Genomic DNA, 25,545 nt, shown 5'->3' on the forward strand with positions numbered 1-25,545 from the left:
CCCCACCACCCTGTGCAGCACGTTCTGAGAGCCTCGCTTCCTACCCCGGCCACCTCCGAAGGACACCACAGGAGGCAGAAGCACCAGGCAAGGCCTCTCCCAGAGGCTTTTCTGGCCAAAGTCAAACCAAAGGCACAGAGGATGGGCTCATGAGGAGAGAGTGACACAGACTCATCTGCCCAGCTGGCTGTGGCTGCTGCAGCCTCCAGCCAGTCTCCCTGCCTCCACTCCTGTCCACCAGCCAGGTGGCGCACAGTGCTCCACCACTAACACCTCCCTCTACTTCCCATCGACTGAGACAAACCCAAGGCCCACAGGATCCAGCATCTGCTCCCAGACCTCACCTCATGCCACTTCCCTCTGATTACTATCCAGCAAGATGGCCTCCCCTCTGGGTTCCCCCACCAGACCAGGCCTCCAGGCCTTTGCACATGCTGGTCCCTCTGCCGAGAACACCATTCCCTCAACTCTTCACTTGCCTGGCCACTTCTTCAGGACTTTGCTTCAGTATCCTGCTCCTTGGAGAGGCCTTTGCTGACCAGCCCACCTCATGCCCAGAAGGGTCAGGCTCTCCCCTGACACCCTGTTCCCTCCTTTAGGACCCCCAGCATGGTACATAAGCGTAAGCTCCCTACTTGTTCACTTGACTAATTCTGTCTCCCTCTATAAACTCTGTGAGGGCAGGGTCACATCTGCTTTGCTGGCCACTGTATCCATGGTGCATAGTAGGTGCTCAGTAAATATTTGGTGGACAGATGTTTGCCAAGGAGAGACGTCTCAACCTTCTCCTGCAGGCCAGATGGCTGCCAGCTCTGCTTAGAGAAGCCGAGGCCCTTTTACACCTGGAGAGGGCTCTAGCCTCAGAAAGAGGACATTTGGGCTCAGGTCTCAGGTCACCCCTGATACCCTGGGGAGTCCCTTCCCACCTGGAATATGAGGGTGTGGAGTTCAATGGTGTCCAATGGCCCTTCTGGTTCTGACAAACTACCAAATCCAACCCTAGGCTAAAGGCTAGTGGTTAGATCCAAAACCCCCTATGGGTTTAATTGTCCCCTAAAAATTCATGTGCTGAAGTTCTAACCCCTAGGGCCTCAGCATGTCACCTTATTTGGAGATGGGGTTGTTGCAGATATAATTAGTTAAGATGAGGTCATACCAGAGTACGGTGGGCCGCTGATCCAATGTGACGGGTGTTATTATAAAAAGGTAAATTTGGACACAGACACAAACTCGTGAGAACATCATGTGAAGATCAAAGCCCCGCTGCCACAGCCAGGGAACCACCAGAGGTGGGCGCCTGGCCTGGAACAGATCTTCCTTGATGCCTTCCTGGGTAGCGGGGCCCTGACAATACCCTGAACTTGGACTTCTAGCCTCCAGAACTGTGAGACAATAAATTTACCTTTTTTAAACCCCTCAGTTTGTGGTACTTTGTTAGGCAAGCCCCAGCAAACTCATACCCCCCCTTCCTTCCTCCCAACTGGGGTACCCAAACTGATGAGTCAAGAACCAAGAGAGGAAGGGCCAAAGGCAGCCCAAACTGGGACCAGAAGGGCTAGAGTGGGGTGAGCGTGGCTCATAGTATTCAGTGGGGGCCACAGGGTGGAGGTCCCTCCAGAACCCCTTGTCTAATTGAAGATCTGAGCCTATAATTTGTATTCACACGCACGCTCTGACGGTGAGAGGAATTTTATTCCTTCCCTCTTCCCCCTTTAATTAAAAACTATAAATGCCTTATCAAAAGCTAATTAAAAATACCAACACAGTGCCAAGTGGCAAAAAAAAAAATAGCTCAGTACAAATATCCGTTTATAACCCTGCAACAGGCTGTGATGACGCAGCAATTACAGGCTCATGGGAGGGAGAGGAAGGGAGGCTGGGCGGCCACAGAGCTTCAGACCCATCAGCCCTCTCTGGGGGGCACCAGGGGCAGCTACCCTCTCCCCCCAGCCCTTGTCATCATCAAACTGGGAACCGAACAAACCACAGGGGATAGGGGACCACAGGGAACAGGGGGCCACAGCGCTGTGTGGCTGTGGACAAGCCGTGTCCCCTCCCCTAGCCTCAGGGCTGGGTCTGTAGAGGGGAGGCAATTCTCAAGGGCTGTGGTGACAATTAAGATAATGCATAAACATCAAGCCCTTCACCCAGCTTCTGGAACACAGCCGCTCACCAGTCTGTGCCGTCGAAGGCTCCATAAAATAATAGACTAAAATGCCCGACTCCACTGGGCATCCCTGGGCCAGGCCCGAGGCTTTGCCTTCACTGGACTGTTTGAGCTGCCAGAACCCATAAGCGGTGGGTTTCCCATTATTACCATTTTAGAGTCGAGCAGGCGAGGCATAAAGAGGAGAAGCCCCCAACCGATGAGCATAGCTGTCATCAGGGCAGAGCCTGGACCAGAAGCCAGGTCTGTGTGAGCCCAGAATCCCTGCTCTTATCCCCTGGAGTCTCCTGCCAATGGACGGAGCTAGCTACCTGTGCAGTAGTGAGCACCCCGTTCCTGCAGGGACCCCGATGGGGATCAGGGCTCTCCAATCCCCCAGCTCTCAGATGCCCTGATTTGTTTCTGAGCTGCCTCCTTGGCCTGCCTCCCACAACCACTGGCACAGGATCGGGTTCCCGGTCAGTGCCCAGGGCTGCCCCCACCCCCAGCCCCATCCTCACCACTGGTCCGAGGGTAGGCGGCGAGGGTCCCATCCTGCAGGCCAGCAAACAGGTGGAAGGGGCTGTGCCGCAGGCAGAGCACGGGCTGCAAGCCCGGGCTCCTGCAGGTCGCCAGGCACTGGGTGCCTGTGTCCACGCTGCTATAGACCAGGATGCTGTGGGGAGAGGCCCAAGTCACTCACTTAGCCCCCCCGCTCTCCAGGAGAGAAGGGCTGGGGGCTCCCTTCTGCCCCGCCAGGCCCCCTGCTGAGTGGCCCGGCCTTCATGCCACATTTAGGAGCTCACTTTTCCACGGGCGCCTTTTAGGATGGTGCCTTCCCTGGCCTCTGTCTTGTGGAAGACTCAGAAGGCAGGGGGCTCCAGAAGCAGCGCAGTAAAGGTGCTGACCCGAGTTTTCAGGGTCACACAGGCCAGAGGGTGAATCCAGCAAGCCACCTTCCACCTGATCGACCCCAGACTGCTGAGCCTCGGTCCCCTCTCAAATCTGGGGCCATGATGGATAGCCCACAGCCATGAAGAGGAAGGAAGCACGGACGCGTGCTAGATGAACGAACTGGACAGGGTTATGCTGAGAGGCAGGCATAAAAGGCCGCATGCTGTATAATTCCACATCTATGAAAGGTGCAGAAGAGACAAGTCCACAGGGATAGGAATCAGGTGAGCAGTTCCTGGGGGAGGAGAGCCATGGGAATTGCGGGTGACCGCTTAATAGGTACAGGGTTTCTTTGGGGGATGGTGAGAATGTTCTAGAACTACAGAGTGGCGATGGTTGCACATCATGAATGTACTGGGAGCCACTGAATTGTACACTTTAAAATGGTGACTTTTATGTTCTGTGAATTTTATCTCATTAAAAACAGAAAAGGTGTTCTCTGAGCTCCTCCTAGTCACCGGGCTGCGCACCTAGACCCGGACTTCATGGAGCCTCCAGGGTCTCCACGTCAGTTCTACGTTAACTTTTTGCTTCTTCCTGGGTTTACTGTGTAGGAAACAAAGGAAACACTTCACAGTGGGGCTGCTGTGAGTCCCACACACCCTAGCCCCGGCAACAGCACATAGTAGGTGCTCAGGAAACATCTCCTCCCCCCAGGACAGGAGCAGAAAGCACAGAGCTGCAGGGAGGGTGTAGGGCATGGCCCGCCTCAGGGTCTTCATGAATCACCATCTTTACCTGCCAGTTAACCAGGAGGGAGGTTCATTCTCCATCCACTGGACCTGGCTATGGCTCCCAGCAGGACAGAGCTCTGGCCAGGGCTCCCCTTACTGCAAGGACGTGTTTGCTGACTCAGAAGCTTGGAGCATGTCTTACCGAGGAGCCCACTCTGCCCACGGATCATGCCCGGGACCCTCACCCTCGCTGCAAAGGGAACTGAGGCCACAGGGGGGTGGATGCTATCAATCACAGCCAAGTAAACTGATGGCCCAAGTGTCCACATCCTGGACTCTCACAGTGGTCCTGCATGGAGGGGTTCTACAGACGAGACACTGAGGCTCGGGGTGGTTAAATGGTGAGGCCCAGAATCACAGGGAGGAAATGGTGGATTCAAACCCAGGTCCTGCTGACATGTAAGCGCTCACCTTGTACCACGCTGCCTGGGAGCGAGCCAGAGTGCGGGAAGCAGCCCCCGAAGGGTCTCGGTTAAAGGGCCAGAGATTCCTGACAATTTGCCTCCCACATTGGGCAACCCTGGTCCCCACCTTCCTTCTCCCAACCAGGGGTGGAGAATATTGGTGGGCAACAAGCTGACCAAAACAGCCCCCACCCCACACACCCTCCCAGCCCTGCCCCTGGCAGCTCTCGGGCCCTCCTCCCCAGCCCCTCACCTGCCATCCTGGAGCCCCAGGCAGATGGTGGGGTGCGCCGCAGCCGAGGGGTCCGCGGCCGTGTGGCTCTCGTCCCTGTCTCCATCTCCACTCTCCCCTTCCTCCGGCTCTGGAATGTACTCCATGCAGAGCACCGGGGCCGCCAGCGGGAAGGACTTGACGGTGCGGGGCGAGGGCCGGTTCAGGGAGAAGATCTCGACCTGGCCTCCTGCGCCCTCCTGCCCACCCCCAACCTGGGGCAGAGACCCAAAGGAGCTGTCAGGAGGAGCTGGGAGAGCAGGGGCGGAGCTTAACTCCTGCCCTCCCAGTGCCTGTCCCAAACTTCAACTTCCCGCTGAAACTGAGAGAAGCATCCCCCTCCTGCCACATGCATCCTGCTGTCACTGAAGGTCACCTGTCCCCGGCCTACATGGCAGCAAGTTAGATTCAGGGCCCAGAGGAAGCCAGCTAAGGAGCTAAGGTGGACTAGACATCCAGTCACCTTTCTATCACCTTGTCTTTAGGGTAAATTTCAATCAACAAATAGTGAACATACACTCTGCCTGGCGGGCGTGGCTCAGCGGCTGAGCATCGACCTAGGATCCAGGAGATCGAGGTTCGATTCCCGGTCAGGGCACATGCTCCAGTTTCGGGCTCGATCCCCAGCAGGGGGCGTGCGGGAGGCAGCCGATCAATGACAACTCTCTCATCATTGATGTTTCTCTCTCTCTCTCCCTCTCCCTTCCTCTCTCTGAAATCAATAAAGATTTTTTTTTAAATAAATGAATAAAAATGTCCTTCTCTGCCTGTTCACTGTTTTACTTCAGTGTCTAGCACAAGGTAGGTACTCAGTATATACTTGCTGAATGGATGGAGGGATGGGTGAGTGAGTGAGTGAGTGAGTGAGTGAGTGAGTGAGTGAGTGAGTGGATGGATGGATGGATGGGTGGGTGGATGGGTAATGGAAGGAAGGAAGGAAGGAAGGAAGGAAGGAAGGAAGGAAGGAAGGAAGGAAGGAAGGAAGGAAGGAAGGAAGGAAGGAAGGGTATATGGATGGATGGTGGGTGGATGGATGGATGGGTGGATGGATGGATACACCGTGTGCTAGATACTGGAGAAACAGTGAAGAACAAATCGCCCTCAGAAGGGACATTTGGGTTGGACTCTGAAGGGTAAGCCAGAGTTTCCCTGGAGTAAGCAGAGGGGTGGCGAGGCTGGCACCTCAGGGTGTCTACGGAAGGACACAATCTGCAACATAAGCAGCAGGAAGGTTGCCTATTTGAATCGAGGAAAGCTTTGCCAGGAACCCCGAGGGCAGAAAGGGGGGCTGGGATCTCTGAGAGATGGGTAAAAACCAGCCCTGCTCCCTGACCCGTGGTGGGGACCTGCCACCCAGACACTCTGCACAGCTCCCACTCAGTTCCTTCACAGCACTATGGCCTTTTGTAAGACTCATGCTCACTATTTGTCCCCGGTTTTCTGTTGTCCCTGGTGAGGCTGCACCTGCCAACTCCAAGCACAGGGCCCGCGACAGGTTCCCAGGGAGACCTTGCTCGGTAAAATGCACAAAATGGGGCCAGCAGGCAGGCGGCTTCCTCCAGCAACCCCTCCCAGTGCTACTCTCCCTGTTGCTGTCCTGAGGCCAGAGCTCCTGGCTGGGGACAGGGTTACTCACCCAGAGGTAGCCCTGCGGAAGAGAAGTGCTGACCGCTGAGAAGCCCAGCAGGGGAGAGCTGACAGGACTGTGGACCAGAGCCCCAAGCTACGGAGACAGAGATGACACATGCTGGGTTAGGTATCGAGGCACCTGAGGCCAGCATCTGGCTGCAGAACTTTAGTCTGAACCACCAGCAAGGCTCAGGGGTCATTAAACCTGCAGATTCCTGGGCCCCATTCAAGCCGCAAATGAGAATCCCTGAGGGTGGGCCGGGGAGCAGGGGGCTTGGCAGGATCTCTGAGAAGTTCCTACGCACTTGCATTTCACCATCACTCCTAGAACCTTCTGGTTAGAAGGGGCCTGAACGATATTCGGGGACCCCCAAGGATTTTTCAAACTGGCCAGCTTCTAGTTAAGCTTTGTTGAAAATCACTTACACTCACCCCACCCCCCTTTACTTTGCAGAGAGGGGAAATGAGGTCCACAGAGGACACAGGATTGTCCTAGGCCACAGGGAAGGCGAGGGGCAGGGCCGGGCCTGTGCCCACCCCCCTCCTTGGCCTTCCTGCATGCCTCCAGAGAAGTGCAGCGGAGGGACCCCCAGATCATCAGAATCACTCTGCAGACGAGCCCCCAGGACAGGGCTGGGTGGCTTGTGGGGGCTGCCCACAGGGGTCGGGTGCTCCGTCTGTAACAGGCTGAAATGGAGAGCCACCGACTGCTTGTTCCTCCTGCAACTGCTTCCCCCAAATCCCTGCCAGGCGGCCTTCGGGGGCCTGTTTCCTGAGTGAGATCCTGCCGGTCAGTCTCTCTCTGGCCAGCACAGCAATGGGATGAGATGGCCTGGCCCTTTCCAGGGCTTTGCTAGAAACCCCAGGCAGATGGCAGGGGAAGGAGGCAGAGTGGGGACAGCTCGAAGGTGCCCCTCTGGACCCTTTGCCAGGCGGCTGCTGCCCTCTGCTGGCGCTGAAGGCCCAGGCCAGCACCAGCCCCGAGGGAATATTCTAACAAAATGTCTAATGGCCATAGGCGAGGGGTCCCAAAGAGGTCACCTCCTCCGGCCGCTCATTTAGGAGTCAGTAACCTTGAAGTTTGGGGAAGTGGAGAGGGGGACAAGACTGGCTCCAGGTCACACAGCAAGTCAGTGGAAAAGTCAGGGCTGGAATTCAGTTTCGACTCCCAGCGCAGTGCCCCTTCTGGTTGGGCTCTACCCAGAGACCATGCTGGAGGTGTCAATACTGTCGCAGCTCATTGCCCAGCCTCTTCTCCTGGCTCACAGAGCTGTGGCCATGCTGGCTTCCCTGACAGCGCCTATGGCGGGCCTCTTTGTGGCTTTGTCTATTTGGAACATTCCTCCCCTGGGCCCTCACGAGGTGGCATCCTTCTTGCCAGCTGGGTCTCAGTTTAAATGCTGCCTCCTCCGAGAGGCCCTCTCTGACCCACTAAATACGTTGGCCCTATCTCTGTACCTATTATATCTGATTTATTTTCTTTATAACACATATCACTCTTTTCTATTTCCTTTTGTTTGCTGGGGTCTTTCCTATCTCCCTCTAGATTGAAAGCTATATGAGGGTATGTTGCATGTTTTGGTCACTACTAGATTCCCAGTGGCCAGCACAAGGCCCGGCACACAGTAGGTGTTCAACAATTATATGCAGAATGGATAGATGAATGGATGAATGAATGAACTGATGAATAAATTGGCATCTCAAAGTTGTTCTCTCAGCTACTTAGAGCCCCAATCTACAGTTCAGTCAACTTATCTCTCAGGATTCATCTATCTGGGCCTAGGTCCTAAGCTTGCTCTCCCCTCCCCAGAGCTTAGATAACCTCGTCTCCCTGGGAGGACAATGGGCAGCACTTGCTCCAGAAAAAGGAGTGAGAGTGGCCAGGACATCAGGGACAGATGACCAGTGCAGGTGAAGACCACAGGTGTTGGAATTAGCTAGAACAAGGTTATAATTCCTGGATCCATCCTTGTGTTATTTTTACAAAGTCATGTCATCTGCCTGAGCCTTAGGTGGTCCTTACCTATGAAATATATCTACATATATCTACTTATAGGGTTCTCATAAATATTAAAATGAGAGAGTGAGGCAGAGCAGGAGGGGAGCACAGTAGGTGCTTGACAAATGGGAGGCATGATGGCGATGAAAGGGGCCCCGCCCCGCCCACATCAAAGCCGGCTTCTGCCCGGCTCCAGCCTACAAAGGGTCTAACCCACAAAGTCTGGCACAGCCGCTTGGGCATATTCCGGCCTGTCTTCTGGGCTGGAGTCAGGCCATGGACAGATGAGATCACTGCTATTTGTTAGCTCAAAATAATGGAATTTTCCGTTCACTTGACCCACGGAGGGCATCTACCCCCATGTTGTTAGTGAGAAAGCTGACTCCTAGAGCAGTAAAAAAGCTTGACCAACTCCATCAGTAAGAAGCTGAGGCGCTGGGCTGGAGCCTGGCCCTCTCCTGCTGTGGCCACGGCCTGGACACGCTGGGTCTCCCAGGAGAAGGTGAGCTCAGCGAGATCTGCTCCACTCACCTGCAGGCTGAGGCCCCGGGAGGAGAAGGCAGGGATGCAGCAAGCCAGGGTTGGGCACCAGAACGGGGCTTTACTCTTCTTGTCCTCATCTGGGCATCGCCAGCCCGGCTGGTTCTCCTCTCCTATAGCAAAAGGATGGAGGTGGGCGAAGCTGGTCAGAGCCCAAGGCCCAAGTGGGTAGTGAACAGCCCTGGGAGCCCAGGGAGCCCCACACGCCCAAGGCCTGCATAGCGGCCTAGACAGACCCAGCCACTTGCACCCCCAGCCCTACTCCTGTCCATCTGAGATAAAACCCAGCCTCACTCTGTGGTCATGGCCGTGGGTCCCCAGCAAGGAGTCTGGACACCAAAGGTCTGAGTACCAGCTTAAACAGCCTTTTGCTTAGCAATCTTGTGCAAATCACCCCAATTCCCTGAGCCTCAATTTCTTCACCTATGCAGTAGGGACTATAACAATGCCCTCTTCCCACGGCTGTCATGAGCATCCAGTGAAATAATAGATGGAAAGGGGTTTCAAGAAGGGTTAAGATGCACTCAGTCCAGGCCTGGCTACCTTGGGGCCTGATCACAGACCAGCATGTGGACAAGATGATTTTGGATTGCGATGATGATGTAAGTTCAGCTGCTTTTATACCTGACTGCGATGATGGTGGTGAAGTGGAAGACTCTTTCTCTGGCTTCCTTTGAAGCTACCCTGAAACCTCCAGGTCCCCCAGTCCAGCTGGGCATAGAAGCCGCTGGGGGCCTGTTACAAGTATAGACACCGAGGCCCAAGCCCAGACCCCGGTCTCACATTTGGAGACCTCTGTGCTCAAGATCATCCACTAAACCACCTTCTCTGCTGTGGCTCCTTCACATGGATCAGGGCTCCTCAATACTGCCACCTCCAAGAAGTCCTCCCTGACTACCCTGGCTACAGTGGCCCCCATCTCTCAGGGGGAAGGCCCTGACTCTAAAGACCCTATCTGATTTCTCACGTAACCTTCGCCACGGTCTAAAATCTGTGTGTCTGCTTTCTTGTTTATAATCTGTCTCCACATGTCCCTAGAATGTAAGTTCAGGGGAGCAGGATCCAGGCTATCTCACTCGTCACTGTCTCCCCGGCACCCGGCATGCTGCCTGCACAGAGTTAGTGCTCAGCAGATACGGGTTGAAAGAATGAATGAAAGGAGTGAGTGAGGGAGCAAACTTCCATCTCTTCCAAAGAGGTCTCCCCACTAAGGAGCCCATCCTTACGCTCCACATGGAGACACCACATGACGACTGCCTTCCCGGGACCCCGGACAGCAGGGGCGCAGCGCAGCTAGGACACACCTACTATGTGTCCGTGAATCAGGCATACACTGAGTGGTATACACGTGTCCCCCAGCTTCATTTTCACAAGAACCAAGCACAGTCAGGTAATGATTTTCAGTTCATGGAAGATGAGGCTGACACTCGGGGATCACGCTGACCAGGTCACGCGTGTGCCTAGATGGCCTAGCCCAGATGGGAACCAAGGCCTGTCTAACTCACAGCCCAGGTTCTCTGCACTAAACCGGGCAGTCTTCTAGCATCCAGCCCCCTACAGACAGCCATGGGCATGATTGACCCTGGGCATAGTGACACCGGACAATAAGGAGGCAGCCTTGCCCCAAAGAGCCAGAGGCACTGGGACACCCTAAGTGAGAGGGGCCACATAACACAGTGACATCAAGCTGAGGGGAGCCAAGAGCTCTGGAGATGGGAGGACAGGTCATGGACTGAAGTGTTGTGGGAGCAGCCTTACCAGCCGGCGCAGAGCAAGCCCTGGAGAAGTACCATCATCGGGGAGGGGAAATGGGACGTCAATAAAGGGCACCAGGCCTGGTTACACAAGCTAAGTCCTAGGTAGTCTGTACAGCATGGTGCCTAAGCTAGCAATTCTGTATGATGTACTTAAAAATCTGCTCAGAGGGTAGATCTTACATTAATTGTTCTTACCACAAAAAATAACAACTAAGCGGGCAGGAGGGGATTTTTGGATAAATTTGTTATGGCACAGAAAGTGGGGATGGGTTCACAAGCACATACTAATCTCCAAGCTCATCAAGTTGTGTGCATTAGACATGCACGGCTTTCCGTGTGCCAATCATGCCTCAATAAAGTGGCTTTTTAAAAATGCCACTGCCGCCAAAGAAAGGTGGCACTGGAGTGTCCGTCACAGCAAGAGGAGCTGGAATGAGGTGGCAGGTGCGGATGTTCTTGGAGAAGTTAAAGACAGTCGCAAATGTCAGGCATCAGCAGCCGAGGCTCCAGCGCCGGCCCCACACCAGCTCTCCCGCCCGGCTCACCCACTCCCTCAAGCAGCAGAGTCCCTGGCTGGTGAACTCACTCCCTAAACTGGGGCCTGCAGACAAAGGCACAGCAAGCCTGGTTCCTTCCAAGGAGGAGGCGAGGCCAAGGAAAGGACAACGACGCACAGGGCGGGCATTGGCATAGCAGGACTACGTTCCCCGCACTTCATAGTTTATAAAGCTGTCCCACCCGCTGTCTCATTTCATCCTCACAGCCACCAGGGGAGGTCAGCGTTTCCATCCCCATTGTGCCCTGGGCAAGCAGAGGCCAGGGGAAGTTAAAGGCAGGGCCCAGAGCCAAGGAACTAAGCCACAGGGGCACATCACACTGCCTGCCACACGGGGTGATGGCCGAGACAGCCCACCCGCCTGCGGGGCGGCACCCGTCTCCTCAGCAGGAATCAACTTGGGCACTAGCTGAGTGTGTCCCTGCTCTCAAGGAGCTCCAGGACAGGGGCTCATTCCTCCCCCGACCACCCCCCTACCCGCAGCCCACCCAGTCTTGGCAATTTATTAGTATATATATTTCTTAATGATCTGACCTTCTCCTTCCAGATGGTGCCTTCCCTGCCTGCGCCTGGGAACGTTAAAAGAAAATGGAGTTGTTGCTTCCCATCTGCCACTGCCATTGTCCCTGTCACAAAACCAGAGCGGCTGAGACCAAATTAGAAGGCTGTTGTTGCTGAAAATTGAAGGCCCACTTGGGATAAGTGACATTAAGGACTGGCACCAACGGCAAGGCTGTGATTTCCAAATGACATTAAGTAGGGGCTTATTTAGTGCCCAGCGCTGCGGCTCCCACTGAACGTGAGAGCGCCCGGGGGGCAGCGGGAGCAGCTCAGGGCTGGGGCCACGTCCCCTTCCGCTCCCCACCTCCGGGCCCACAGAACAGCCCTGCAGGCTGTGGGAGGCTAGCTCTGCCAGAAGGGCCCCGGCAGATCCCCACTCAGCCTCCAGTTCAGCGTGACACTGCGCTGGACACGTAGCCCCTAGGAGACTGTCGCCTCATCTGGAAAATGGGGGAATAATTCCAACCATGTGGAGCCGTGGAGAGCACTGGAAAGAGCAGATGTGACGCCTGGCGTGCCCCCGGCACTCAAGAGCTAGTGCCCGTTCTGCTCACTGGCCCTGAGGTTGAGCACTGCCTATCACTACACTTGAGGGTGCTGCCCATGGGGCTCCCCCACCAGCACCGGGGGTCTGGCCTGCTTCTCCAGCCCCGACCAGCCTCCCAAATGCGTCCTGCTCAGTCCCAGCACCGTGCCTTCTGTCACTCTGCCCTGAGGACAGCCGACTGCCCTTCTGGTCCTCCCTCTCACACCTCCCAGCACAGATGTCGGGGCTGGCAGGACCTCAGCATGAGTCCTCTCCAAACACCCCTCCCCTGCAGACAGACACTGGTGTCTGGGGAGGCCAGGCAAATGGTCACGGTCACCCTGCAGGGGTAAAACCAAGTCATGTCCCAAGGCCACCTCAGCCCCATCCTGGAGGGCAGACCCACCACTTCCAGCTGAGGGCTCGGCCAGGTCCCAACCTCAGGGGTGGTTGAGGGTTACAGGGATGAGGGTTAGAGTGCTCCTGGCATGCACCCAGGCGTGCTCAGGCCTCTGTAACTGGACCCATCGCAAGGAGGAGCAATGGTGTTACTGTGAGGACTGAGGGCTGGGAAACCAAGTCAAAGGCAGCGAGAGAGGGCCCTCCAGGCCAAGCCTGTGAGATATGCCCCGATGAGAATATGCCCCTGTGAGAATATGCCCTTGTGAGGGTGGGATCATCCCTGGTGTGGCCTGCCCTGTCCAGCTCCTCTGGGGAGGTAGGAACAAAAGGCCATGGTGGGAGAGGATCCAGGGACCCATGGGCCAGGGATGCTGAGCTTTGAGAGCTGCAGGTGGGGGAGACACAGGAAGGGAGCGTCAGAAGTCCCAACCTTGCCTCTTCCCTCTCTAGCACCTTCCACCCGCAACCCCTGTCTGGAGCCCCAAAAAATGGGAGACTGATTGGCAGAGAGAAACGGCCAGGCTCTGTACTAAATCAAGTGTGACCTTAGGTCACATCCCAGACACCCTCCGCGCACCATCTCCCCGTACGCTCGCCAGAGACCTGCGACGGGGGCACTGGCATTATCCCCACTTTCTGATGGCGAATCTAAGGCATTTAGAAGTTAAATCATTTGCACAAGATCACAGAGCTGGGAAGCGAAAGAGCGAGGAACTGAACCCAGGCAGTCTGGCTCCACCTCACGCGGTGCTAAGATCCCAAAACCCAACGGGGAAAGGGCCCCAGAAGCCTGCCTTTCCCAGGACCACATGGCATGGTGGTGGCCATGATGGGATGTGAACAGGTGCTCAGATTCCCCAGGTCCCCCTGCCCTTCCCAGGGGCAGGACCGACGCCCCCTCCTGGATCCCAGGGGCCCCCTCTGGCCCTATCCCTTCTCGATCTTCAGCGGCTTATGATCTCAGCACTGTAGTCAGGGTGGGAGGGAGATATAGAAAAAAAAAAATTAAAGGAATAACACCCTTTGTGAGTAAATTTTTTAAACCGTATTCTAATGGGCTCGTGTTATTTTCCCCTCCCCACCAGGCACTGCAGATAAAAAAACAAACTGGTGAAAATAAAAGGCACAGATTATTCAAGCCCCAGGGGAACCCAGGCAGTCAGATAAGATCTCAAATGACTCTCATTCCATTAAAACTCTTTGCTGCAGTGAAACTGCGCAGACAGGGCAGCTGAGCTTCTCCACAGGCAGCGGGAGCTGAGATGCTCACATGGGTCAGCTCCTCTCCCTCCTACACCAAGCCCCGCTCGGCAAAGCATCTGGGGTTCGAACAGATTTACCTGCCTTTAGAGCAGGTGTACAAATAGGGTGTAGGCATCTGCCCGAGATGCAACTGCTGCTAGAGCGGCGGGGTCGGGGGAGCCTGAGGCCCAGCAGGTGGGGAGCCAACTTAGCCTTTCCTCTGGCCAGAATTCCCATAGTCTTCTGCCAGGGCCAGGAACAGCCTCTGCTTAAAAATCCTTCCTCCACCTTCCTGGCATCCGAGAAACATCCAGCAAAGGCCGGTGGAACATCAGCACCAGATCCTTGAAGGGACTGGATGAGCAGAAGCCTCTGATCCGGGCTCTTCCAAAGCCACAACCTCCTCCCCGCTCCCTCCTGACCTCCACATGCCCTCTGTGCCCAGCTCCAGAATGATCCACTCAAATAGAAACCAGCTCTCAGCGCTACAACAAACAGCTCCCCGTCTCATCCCGAACAAGTTCCATACACCTCACCCTGGCATTCTGGAAAACCTGTCGTTTCCCCTCCCCCCCCCGCCCCCACCTGCCAATTCATTAGTTCTGGCGACCTCAGGACCTTTGCACTTGCTGTTTTCAAGCCTGGATCATTTCCCCAAAGCTCTGCATGGCTTCAGATGTCACTGCCTCAGATGCCCTCTGTGACAGCACTCCTGACCCCCAGGCTGGATGCCAGTCACATCAGCCAGCTCTGTACCCTCACAGCATGCCCCTCCCTGTTGATTTGTTCCTCGTGGAAAGTCTGCCTGCCCCACATAAACAGTGAGTTCCTGGAGAGCAAGGATCTTTCTGTGTTTGTAATTGCTCTTTTCTCCTATGCCTAAAATCACTGTAGAGACTCAATAGTTTTTTAATTGATGAAAGCCATTGACAAAAGTCCTGACTTCTTTCCGGAAATGTTTCAGAACCTATTGGAAATATAGACTTATCTATAAAAAGATCACAGCGGAAACAAAAAAATCATCACTATTGGCTGGAATCAGCAAATGAGAATTCCAGTACATCCCAGGGAGTAATGGCTCTGATCGGCAAGGACCTGGGCCTTTTGTCAATTTACAAAAACACAAATAAAGTAATTATAACTTAATGAATGTGGTTTGGCAGACAGACACTCGCCAACTGGAGGAAGAACAATGGACAGGGATGGAGAGTGGGCTCTAGGAACAACTGCCCAGGTCCACCCCTGCCCGCTGTATGAGCTCAGGCAAGTCACAGCACCTCTCTGGGCCTCAGAGTCCTCAGCTGTAAAAAAGGGGTTCACAGCAGACCTGCCTCTGAGGGTTGCTGTGAATGTGAAAGGAAGGGAGTGTGTAAAATGCTTAGAAAGATGCTTGTACACAGGAAGTGTCCTGTAAATATAGATGTCCACTATTACCTGTATTCTATTGGGGGACATGGGAGAAAAAAATCATAGAGAGGTCCTTGGTTGAAAATCAGTTTAGTCTAACCTGCATCGCTTTTTGGTAACAGCTTTGTTGAGATATAATTCAGCTACCATAATACCCATCATTTTAAAGTGTACACTTCACTGGTATCTAGTATATTAAGAGTTAGGCAACCATCACCCCAAAATTGAGAGCACTGTATCACTCCCACACACAAAAAAACACAAAAAAACCTTAGCAGTTCCTCTCCAATTTCCCCTCCACCCAGGTCCCTGGCAACCACTAATTTGCCATTTTCATAGATGGGGAAACTGAGGCTTGGAGAGGGGAAGCAACTTGTCCAAGGTCACTAAGCAGAGTCTCAGGACTCAGAACCCTTACTCCAGCTATTTCTCCACTGCACCACCTGCCCCCAACTCAGGAGCCTCCTTCCCTGTGAGCCTGGACGCCCCCCACGCACACATATATACACACACCCCGAACCTCCTCTCTCCCACCCCTGCCCCCTGAGGTGCTCTCTTTGGGGCTTTACTCACGGAGTCCAATCTTGGCCAAGTGCAACCTGTTGACCCAGGAGATCTTGCTCAGGGGGTTGGGGGTGATGAAGACCACCATGAAGCTGATGGGGCGGCCGGACCTTCGGTGAGAAGGGCGAGGACTGTGAGTGCTCGGAGCAAGGCCCTGGCTTCCCCTGGGCAAGCTCCCAGCTCTTCCCTCAACCCATGTGCCTTAGAGAAAAAGCAAGTTCTGTTCAGAGCATCAAAGTGTCGCCAGAGAGGCCGGTGGCTGCCCAGCAAAGCCTCAGTCCCCTGGGGAGGAGTCCCTCTACCCCACATAGCCCCAAGAAGAAGGCACCTCCCTCAGAGTGGCCAGGCCACACTCTGCAGGAGCCTTGGCTTGGGTGCCAAGCAAGTCCAGAGGTGTCTGGCCCTCTGTGGGCTGTGACGTGAGAGGCCCTTCCAGGGCTCCACCTGGCCAGCTTTCCACGGGCCTTATCAGACACCCGCACGTGACTGACTGGGAGCCTCTGCAAGAAGGAGCGAGTCTCACTCGGGTCTGTTCCCAGCACCCGGCACAGGGCAGCTGCCTGGTAAACGTCTGCCGAACGGACACATGACTGAATGAAGAAATGAATGAATGGGGTTATGCCCAGGCTTGGGGCAGCTGGACGTCACTGTTGCCACCACACTGTCATCTCACCTTGGAGCATCAGGGGCCCCTTGGGTGTGAGGCATGGCCCTCAGTGCGTACACACCCATTCCCATCACAGCGATACTATCAAATAGGACCGCTCCGGGTGCCCCCCTGGATACCCCCACTTCATCGCTGGCGCCTCCGCTCTCACTTGTCAGGTTTCCCGGGCAGGAGGAGCCTGAGGCGGCACTTGTTGGCCGAGTGGATCTCTTCCTCCTTCACCCGCATCAGCCTCTGCAGGGCCAGGCACCAGTCTTGAGCCACAGTCATGTTCAGGTTCTAGGGTTGAGAAAGTGAATGAAGTTAACACATAGCTCACTAGCTCCCCAGAAGCCACACCAGATCCAACAGCAGCTGGGGCGCCCCAGGGGAGAGAAGCTGGGGACAAGTCATGGAGAGCAGCCTGGACACCCGTTCAGCCACAGGCAGGAGGCTGACTCCCCTGGGCTCTGGGGGCGGGCAGGCTGCTCAGCCCTTGGTTCAGGTACCACCTGGCACCCCTGCTTTGAGAGGGACACACCCTCCTAGCCAGCTTCCTCTCCAGCCTGGGGCAAAGCCAAGAAGGGGCCACAGGACGGACTGGCCACCGTGCAGAAAACAGTAACAACAAAAAATGCGGGGCAGCCAGGCCCCTCTCAACCTGAACTAGAGCTTCAACCAGGGGTCACACACCAGATTTCTAGGTAGCAACAGGGGGTGTAGCCACTTCTCCTGCTGTGGGAACTCAGAGTCAGCCCATCAGGGGAATGGGCCAGGAGAACAGCCCCCCCCCCCCCAGTCTGCCTGCTGAGTCTGGGCACTGCCCACAGGGAGGAGCCTGGAGCCCCACAAGGCCGGGCCAGGGTTGTGTACCTGGTAGGTGCCATGCAGTGTGCTGATGAGGAGGGTGATCTGCTCTACCACGGCCAGGTCCTTCTGCAGGTCCTGCAGCTCCTGGAAGAGTCGTGGGGGACCGAAGTACACCTTACCTAGGCAGAGAGAGACCCAGCTGAGCCCCAGGAATGAGAACCCAAGCATCCATTCACTGCAAAAAAGAAGAGGGGTAGCCCTAGGGATATGGCACCAGAGATACAAAAAGAAACATTACCAGGCTCTTATCTACTGGGGGACACAGATCCAATCACAGGTAAAGTCTACCACCTGGGATCCAGGACACACTCAAGCACTACAAAGGGTCATAGGAGACAAGAAGACTGAGAACCACCTGTGCCTGTAAGAGATGAGGGGCTTTCACGGGCCAGGAGAGTGATGGGCACTGTCAAAAAGTAGGATGGAAGTGCAAAGGCACTGTGGCTTGTTCAAAAACATACTGAAGACCTACTATGTGCCAGGTTCTATTCCAGGTGTTAGAGAGACAGCCGTGAACAAGGCAGACAGGGTCCCTACTCTTACGGAGCTTATGGCCTGGGGAAAGGGGAAGACTGGGGAAGCAGTCAGTTACAACCACAGACGGTGGAAGGTACTGAGGAGCATATCAGAGCAAGGAGACAGTGACGGGGCGGGGTGACGATGCCCAGATCTCTGCTGATGATACAAATGGAGTGTCAGGGGCATGGGAGATGGGCAGAAGGTGACAGAGCAGCAGGGACCAGCAGGACTAGATGGGGAAGTCCTTGAATGCCATTTGGGATGTATTCTGTAGGCCACAGTTTCTCAAGCTGAGATCTATGGAATCCCAGGGAGGGAAGTTATTTTGAGTTGTCATTTAGATGATTATCTAAAAACCAGATGCACATCCTGAGTCACCTGGATATAATGGCTTTAAAGCCACATTCCGCTGCAGGGAGCCAGGGCTCCCGTGGGCTTTGGTACTAAGCAGGGCCACCTCAACGGGTCACCAATAGGAGCAGGGAGCGAGGTGGACAGGGGAGGGAAGTGATGGCTCCCACCAAACAAATGACAAGACAGGCTCTGCGGGGACCCCAACAGGCAAGCTGGTGGGAAATGCGGGTCACCATAAGGCACCCTGCGCTATGGGTGCAAGGAACTCAAAAGAACCTGCCCCGTAGGAGGCCATATCCATATTGTGAGCAATTTGGTTCCAGCAAAACAACATCACCCATCACATGAAATTAATGCTGTTCATCTGAATTTTATTGTTTTGTGGCTTCATTTTTATCCTATTTGTGATTTTTGTTTTGGTTTTTATGGTTGTGCGAGGGCTATGAGCATAAGGCGTCAATTATACCTAGTCTTAGATTTGCACACATTTGAATAACAATATGATAAAAAGTCATTCATGGCCAACTGGGGTTCAACAAGAATTCTTTTTCCCCTTAAAGGGGGTCTGGCAGCATATTGCTTTCATCTCAGCAATGCAGCCACAGATGCAACAGTTGCTGAACCAGGGTCCCAGGGTGAGGGCAGACTAGTGGAGGGAGTGGAGCAGAGCTTGGGCTGAAGGTGGCTCCAGAGCCCTTCCCAGGGAGGCTTCTCCAAGCAGGCAGCCCTTCCAGCCTCACAGACCAGGGGGAAGATACACAGCATCCAGACGTGGGCGCAGCTGTCTGGCCCGGCCCTCCAAGGGCGAGAGTGCGTGATGCAATCACCCTGTTTCCAGAATTGCTGACAGTCCCATGAGGCAACCTCCAGGGTCAGGCGATGGACAGAGCCCCGAGCCTGAGCCTGAGTCTGGCCGGTGGGGAAGGGAGTATAGCCAAGCACCTTCCCAGCCTGTGGGAGGTGCTCCCATCTAAGTGCTCCTTTCTGCTGGCCCTGCGGTTCAGCACCCTTCATTCATTCAACAAACGTTTGTTAACGCCACCTAGAGCCAGCTCCAGGCAGGGCTACAGTCACACCAAGGGGCAAACCAGCAACCAATACCCTGGCCTTGAGAGCACTGGGGTGGGGTAGGGGGGGAACCTGGTCTAGTCCAAAGGAATTAGAAAAGGCTTCCCAAGGAAGGATCACCTGAGCAAGGATAAGTAAAGGCAAGTAGACAAAAACAAGATGGCATGAGCACACTTGGGAAGGGCGGAGGCAGGAGAAGGCCCTGGGGCAGGAGGGTGCTCACTCCCCTCCTAGGGAGTGTGGCCAAGCCCAGGGATCGAGGGGGAGGAGTGGGCTGAGGAAGTGCAGTGGGTGGGCACCTCCAGGAGGGGCTCACGGCCCGAGTCAGGGCCCCCGAACTTCATCCTGAGATCCAGGAGAAGCTACCGGCCTATTTCGGGAGGGTTGGTGACATGCACAGATCTGATCTGCATTTTAAAGAGTTGGCTCTGGGGACGGGTACAGGATGGACAGGAAGGGACAAAGGTGGAGGGCAGGACAGCAGCCAGAAAGCTAATGCAGCAGCACTGAGCACAGTGGTCTCGGCCACCACGGAGATGGAAAGAAGTCCACAACAAAGAGAGAGGCCACCGAGCGTCACTCTCGAGTTGTCATTCTCCTTGAGTCCCAAAGTGTCTGAGGGGATGGTAAGGATGGGGAAGGAGGACCCAGGTAGGGCCAGGAAACCCTGAGCCTGGTCCCGGAGGGTGTAAGGTGCAAGGTGAGTGTCACCTGGGCCCCTAGCTATCCAGAGGGGCAAACTGAGGCACAGAGAGGAGGTGACACCTGCCCACAGAACACAGGGAGGTAGGCAATGGCCAGGCAGGGACTGGAAGTCACGCTTCCTGACTCAAAAGTCGTTGCTTGTGCCTGCACGTGTGCGCACATGTGTGTACACATGTGCATGCATGAGGGCACATGGGGCTGGAGTGGGCAGGGCCAGGAGCATCTGTCCAGCATGTGGGGTGGAGCTATGGCTGCGGGATGTGCGTGTGCTTGTGGAGTCTGGATTGTGGGTATGTGTTTGTGGGGCTGCAAACCAGCAAGAGTCTCTGGGCCAAGCGGTCCACTGGCCTGGGGGCCCCCAAGTGGGCCCCTTAAGCCTGGGCAGGTGCTCCCCGGGGCAGCCAGGCAGATACTCACTCTGAGCCTGGCCCGAGGCAGAGGCCTTCTTGGCGCCGGCATGCTGAATGAGAACGCTGTCCTTGTCATAGGAGCCGCCCTCCTGGCCCACCTCTACCACCTGCACCTGTGGCAGTGCCGTGTTCCACTTCACCACGTACTTGGGCCCCAGGGGCACCAGGCTGCTGATCTCCAGCTGGCCCCTGCAGGACAGAGAGACCAGGCCTGTGGGGCCACCGGCACCCAGCCCAGGGCCAGCCCCACGTGCCGCTCCCCCGCACAGCAGCCCAGCCAGGCGCCTCCCAGCCCAAGCGCAACACCTCAGGCCAAAACCAAGCCGGGCAGGGCAGGGAGCCGCCGATGAGGCAAAAGCACCAAGTGCTCAGGCCCCAGCCCCAGGTCCAGAATCATGAGCCCCCCAAATGCCCCCAAGCCCCTACCTGTGGTTGGCAGGCCTGAGGAAAAAGGCAAGAAGGAAGAAAAGGTCGTTACTGTTACTGAGTGGTTTCTACAGGGAATGAGGCTGCTGGGGGCTGGCAATGGGACGGGCCAGGTGTGGGCAGAGGGGCCACACAGAGGCCTCCTTACTGGGCTGGGCACCAGCCTCCTGTCACCTGCTCCCACAGCGGCCTTCCTAAGAAGCTTATATTGCTCTGGACGAGATGATGCTCAGACAGGTCACAGGACTCACCCCAATTCACCCAAACTGATCCCCCGCAAAGTGGGCCAGTAGCATCCCCATCTAACTTTCACATCATGCTAGGTGGGCAGAGAAGGTGTTGATCAGATGTGGTGTCGAGGACATCAATGGGCCTGAAAAATTACAGTGCGTGAGTGTGTGAGTGAGTGCGTGAGTGAGTGACTGTGTGAGTAACTGAGTGCATGAGTGTGCGAGTGAGTACATGAGTACGTGAGTGAGTGCGTGTGTGAGTAACTGAGTGCGTGAGTGTGCAAGTGAGTGCATGAGTGCGTGAGTGAGTGTGTGAGTAACAGTGTGTGTGTGCGAATGAGTGCATGAGTGTGAGAGTGTGAGTGTGTGAGAGTGCATGTGAGTGTGTGAGTGTGAGAATGCGTGAGTGTGTGTGTGAGTGTGTGTGTGACTGAGTGACTGCGTATGAGAGTATGAGTGCGTGAGTGACTGAGTGTGTGTGTGTATGTGAGTGTGTGCGTGTAAGAGTGTGTGAGTGCGTGACTGTGTGTGTGTGAGTGTGTGTGTGTGTGAGTGAGTGCATGAATGTGTGAGTGCGTATATGAGTCAGCCATAAGCTGACTGCCACATTGACCTGGAACAGAGGCTTCCCTGCCGGAGTCCCTACCAGGACTGGGTCTTGTCTAGACCTGTGAACTGGCACAAAGTAAGGGCTCAATAAATATCTGATGGATTAACAGTGTCCAAGTCCCCAAACAATCCTGCTTGCTCCCTTTCTAGAATGCGGGATCCACAACTGAGTGTGTGTGTGTGTGAGTGTGTGAGTATGTGAGTGTGTGTGTGAGAGTGTGAGTGTGAGAGTGTGAGTGTGAGAGTGGACAACCATGGACAATCCCCAACTCTGCGCCGGCTGTGGCCACGGGCAGGAATGCACAGCCGACCCCAGGTGTCGAGTCTAGGGCTCCACGGGCACCCTGACCCCGTGTGTGTTCCAGGCAGGGGTGGGAGAGTCAGGCCGGGATGAACATTCAACTACGGGTGACTGCTTTCCCTCTTGGGTCTTGGTTACTGTGGCCATAGTGTTGTTTCCGTGATGTTTTTAAAATGCTGTTAAAACTGAGAGCAGAGATTTCCCTCCACAAGTGGAGAAGAGCCGGCTGGTAAGGTCCAGCTGCAGCTCCTTTGGTGAAGGGTCATAATCCCCACCGCCGACAGCGCCGAGCAAAGGATGCGTAGTGAACCGGTGGATGAGGGCGGTGACGAACAGCAGAGCACGAGCCCAGGGAAGGGGACACATGACCCAGCTCCAGGCCTGTGTAGCCCTGGGCAATATGGGATCTTCAAATTTTCAAAAGAAGACAAATGTCTCCATCTTTGTGTGAATTCCTTATGGGAGCCAAACTAAAGATTCCTGGAGGCCTAATGCAACCCATGGGCCACGAGTCTAAAGAATCACCTTCACCCCATCCAGGGTTCCAACCCTCCTGGGCACAGACTGGCAGCTGGTTCTGGGCATTTCTACAACCTTTGACCCTGAACGAGAACACCAGGCTGCTTTGGAAAAAGATGCTCTGGGCGGTGGGGAGAAAGGCACAGGCTCGTGCTGAGAAACGCTGAGACCTACCGGAGGAAGGGCTATGTGAGCTAGGGCAGCTGGGATTTGGGCTGGACACAAGGAAGATTCTCATGAATTTCAAAGTGGTCCAAACCCAGGAGGCTGCTCAGTTACCAACGGCAGAGCTCCAGGACAGACCACACTGTGCATGGACAGCTGTCTGCCCAGAGGCCAAGGTGGCCCCCGATGACCTCTCCAGGTGCTTCCTAGCTCCAGGGCCAGGAACAGAGCAGGCCAAGAGGGATGGGAAGGAAGCCGGATATCAGAGACCTAAGCTGAGTTCAAAGGGACCCTGTCACAGAGAGGCCAGCCAAGGGCCTGGGACAGGACAGGAATGGGTCCCCAAGGAGGGGCGACGGCCAGGCCCACTTACTTGAAGTTGATGTTGGCACAGACCAGCATGTCGTTGAGCAGGAAGACCCTGCGCTCCTTGGACTTAATCAGCTGCCCGCGGTCACCGTACACAGTCTCTGTCAGCGTCTCACAGAGGAGCAGCTGCTTCTGGCCTGAGGTCAACATCTGGGGGAGGGGGACAGAGCAAGGTCAACACCAACAAGCACGTAGGCTGTTTCACAGACATCACCATGCCAAAGACCCAGAATTTTCTTATAAGGAGATGGAGGCTGGGAGAGGCAGAAGATAAAGCGGGGCCTCGCCCTACACCTCCAGGACAAGAGGCACTGGGGAGGACCACACGCTGGATTCTCTGACCACCCACCCTGCCCAGCAGCCAGCATCCTTCTCAGGTGAGCCAGCCACTGGCAGCCTGTCCCTATGGCAATCCCACATGACCAGCACTGCCAGGGACACCATCCCCGGAGTCACAGACGTGTTCCAGCCCTGGCTCCCCCAGCACCAGCTGTGAAGCCTTCTGGCGGGTCACTTCACCTGTCCACACCTCATCAGTCAAGTGGGGTGACAACTTCCACCACTCAAGTCACCAAGGTACACATGAGCAGACCTGGCTACATAACTTACCAAGCCCAGAGCAAGATGAAAATGCAGCCCTTGCCTGGCCAGTGTGGCTCAGTGGTAGAGCATTAACCCATGAACCTGGAGGTCACAGTTCTATTCCCGGTCAGGGCACATGCCCCGGTTTCAGACTGGATCCCCAGTGGGAGGCATGCAGGAGGCAGCCGATTGATGTTTCTCTCTCATCGATGTTTCTCTCTCTCTCTCTCCCCCTTCTTCTCTCTCTAAAATCAATAAAAACATTTTTTTTAAAAAGAAAGAAAATGCTCCCCTCATTCAAAAGTTACTAAGAATTTCAAGATGGCAACAGCAGAGCATTAAACCCAGAGTGGGCCCTTCTGAGCATGGGCCCCATGTGACAGTACAAGTCGCACACCCAAGAAGCTGACAGGCATATGGCACAGGGTGGACACCTCTTAGACGGCAGCTGTCCCCACTGCTGCTGCTGCGACTGAGCTCACCATGAAGAGGTGTGACCTCACGGGGGAGAGCCTGGCCTGGAAGTGGTCCTGTCCCTGCACCCTGACCTACTGAACAGCCTCGGCCAGGCTCTCCCCTTGGAAAGGCTCCCAATGGGGTGGGGAATATATCTGCTGGTCAATGAGGTGACCCTCTGAGGTGGCCTAGGACCTTCAAGCCTCAGGCATGTCCACAGGTGTTTACCAATCTCAAGCTGGACACCAAGAGCCCCCCCTTCCTACCATCCTACCTAGGGTCTCACTAGGAAAACACCTTTTTACTAACGGGAATATTGGGGGGACAGAGTGTCGGCAAAATTCACTCCCAAAACCCATGACTCCGAGGACAACAGTTATCCTCTCCTTCCTCCCCATCCTCACTAGGAAAAGGGTAGAGCATCCCACAACCTCTCCTGGAAAGAAGGCCTGTCAGTCTCCAAAGAACCACGTGTCTCGTGTCAACACAGACGTCCAAACGGCACAAAACCCCACTGTGTGTGCGCACTGTGCTTGGCACTAAATATTCTGCTTCTCTTTTCATTTGCTCAGCAGTCCCGAGGCCATCCCCATCCCCAGGGGTGGAAACCAAGATCCCAGAGGTGAAGTGACTTGCCGAGACCCAGCTTGGATGGAGCCAGGCCACAGGAGCTGTCCCTCCAGCTCCTGGCTGGGCCATAGGAGTCAGGGGATACCCCACTGCTCCTAACACAAGAAAAAGATTTGAGGTTCCTCGGGTTCCCCCCAACTGCTAAGACCAAGCTCCTCCATCCCCACTACTTCTACCAATAAGCTTATGAAAACATAGCTGGAACCCTGAAGACAGCAGGCCCCGTGGAAGACAGTCAAGTGTGCCCTGACCCAAAACTTAAGAAAGGAAAGTCCCCTGGGCTTTCTGGCAACCATCCCCCTGCCCTTAGGGAGATTTAAAAAACAAAAGAAAGCCCAGATATTGCACAAACATCCCCCTGGAGGGTCCTGAGCAGGCACATTTTGAAATAGCCACATGGTTCCGTTTAGGGCCCACCCAGTTTCATTTCTGCTTTCCCCTGGGTGACGGACAACTCACTGGGCTGGTCTCAGCACTGGCTGTGACTGCCCAAGGGGGCCCTGGCAGGGGGAAGGCATGGTGGCTGCCACCACCATGCTCCTCACAACATCCACATGCATCAAACACCCCCACACACACACTTGACAGGTAGAGAAACGGGCTCAGAGCCTTCAGTTCCTTGCCCAACAACAGGTTTTCCTAACCTCCAGCCAGTGACCACCACTCCTTACTGCCCGGGTCCCCATGGGGGACAGAGCAGGAGAGAAACAGATGGCTCTTCCCAGAGTAACTGCTATGGAAACGGGCTTCCTTCGCCTCATAATTTCTTCCCCCTGCAGCTGCACAGGTGTGTGAGCAGAGGCAAGGGGAACCCTCACGGTCACAGAAAAGGAGCTAAAGGAGAGGACTGAAGATCCTCCCAAGTGCAAAGACCATTAAATACCAGCACAGGTGGCCATGGCCAAGCCTTTTTCTAGAGCGACATTCCAAAATAGAAGGCTGTGTCACTAGCTGAGGGTATCCTGCCTGGAGGCGGGGAGAAGGTGAGGGATGA

The 25,545-nt window shown here is 55.2% G+C and overlaps 1 protein-coding gene across 4 annotated transcripts in view; it reads right to left on the minus strand.

The window, feature by feature from the left end:
* The window catches only part of ARHGEF10L (Rho guanine nucleotide exchange factor 10 like), a 97,189-nt gene that overhangs the window by 27,172 nt on the left and 44,472 nt on the right, over positions 1 to 25,545 (minus strand). For all 4 annotated transcript variants that reach the window (XM_087820203.1, XM_016216070.2, XM_016216088.2 and 1 more), the window contains 9 exons: positions 22,888 to 23,033; positions 20,272 to 20,453; positions 17,212 to 17,327; positions 16,511 to 16,638; positions 15,702 to 15,802; positions 8,669 to 8,790; positions 6,146 to 6,232; positions 4,492 to 4,724; positions 2,668 to 2,822 (listed from right to left, as the gene is read on the minus strand). In XM_087820203.1, coding sequence (XP_087676329.1) covers positions 2,668 to 2,822; positions 4,492 to 4,724; positions 6,146 to 6,232; positions 8,669 to 8,790; positions 15,702 to 15,802; positions 16,511 to 16,638; positions 17,212 to 17,327; positions 20,272 to 20,453; positions 22,888 to 23,033 — 1,270 coding nt within the window. The remainder of the gene's footprint in view (positions 1 to 2,667; positions 2,823 to 4,491; positions 4,725 to 6,145; positions 6,233 to 8,668; positions 8,791 to 15,701; positions 15,803 to 16,510; positions 16,639 to 17,211; positions 17,328 to 20,271; positions 20,454 to 22,887; positions 23,034 to 25,545) is intronic.

Source organism: Miniopterus natalensis, chromosome 9 (assembly GCF_054644295.1).
Source record: "Miniopterus natalensis isolate mMinNat1 chromosome 9, mMinNat1.hap1, whole genome shotgun sequence".
Classification (NCBI taxonomy): domain Eukaryota; kingdom Metazoa; phylum Chordata; class Mammalia; order Chiroptera; family Miniopteridae; genus Miniopterus; species Miniopterus natalensis.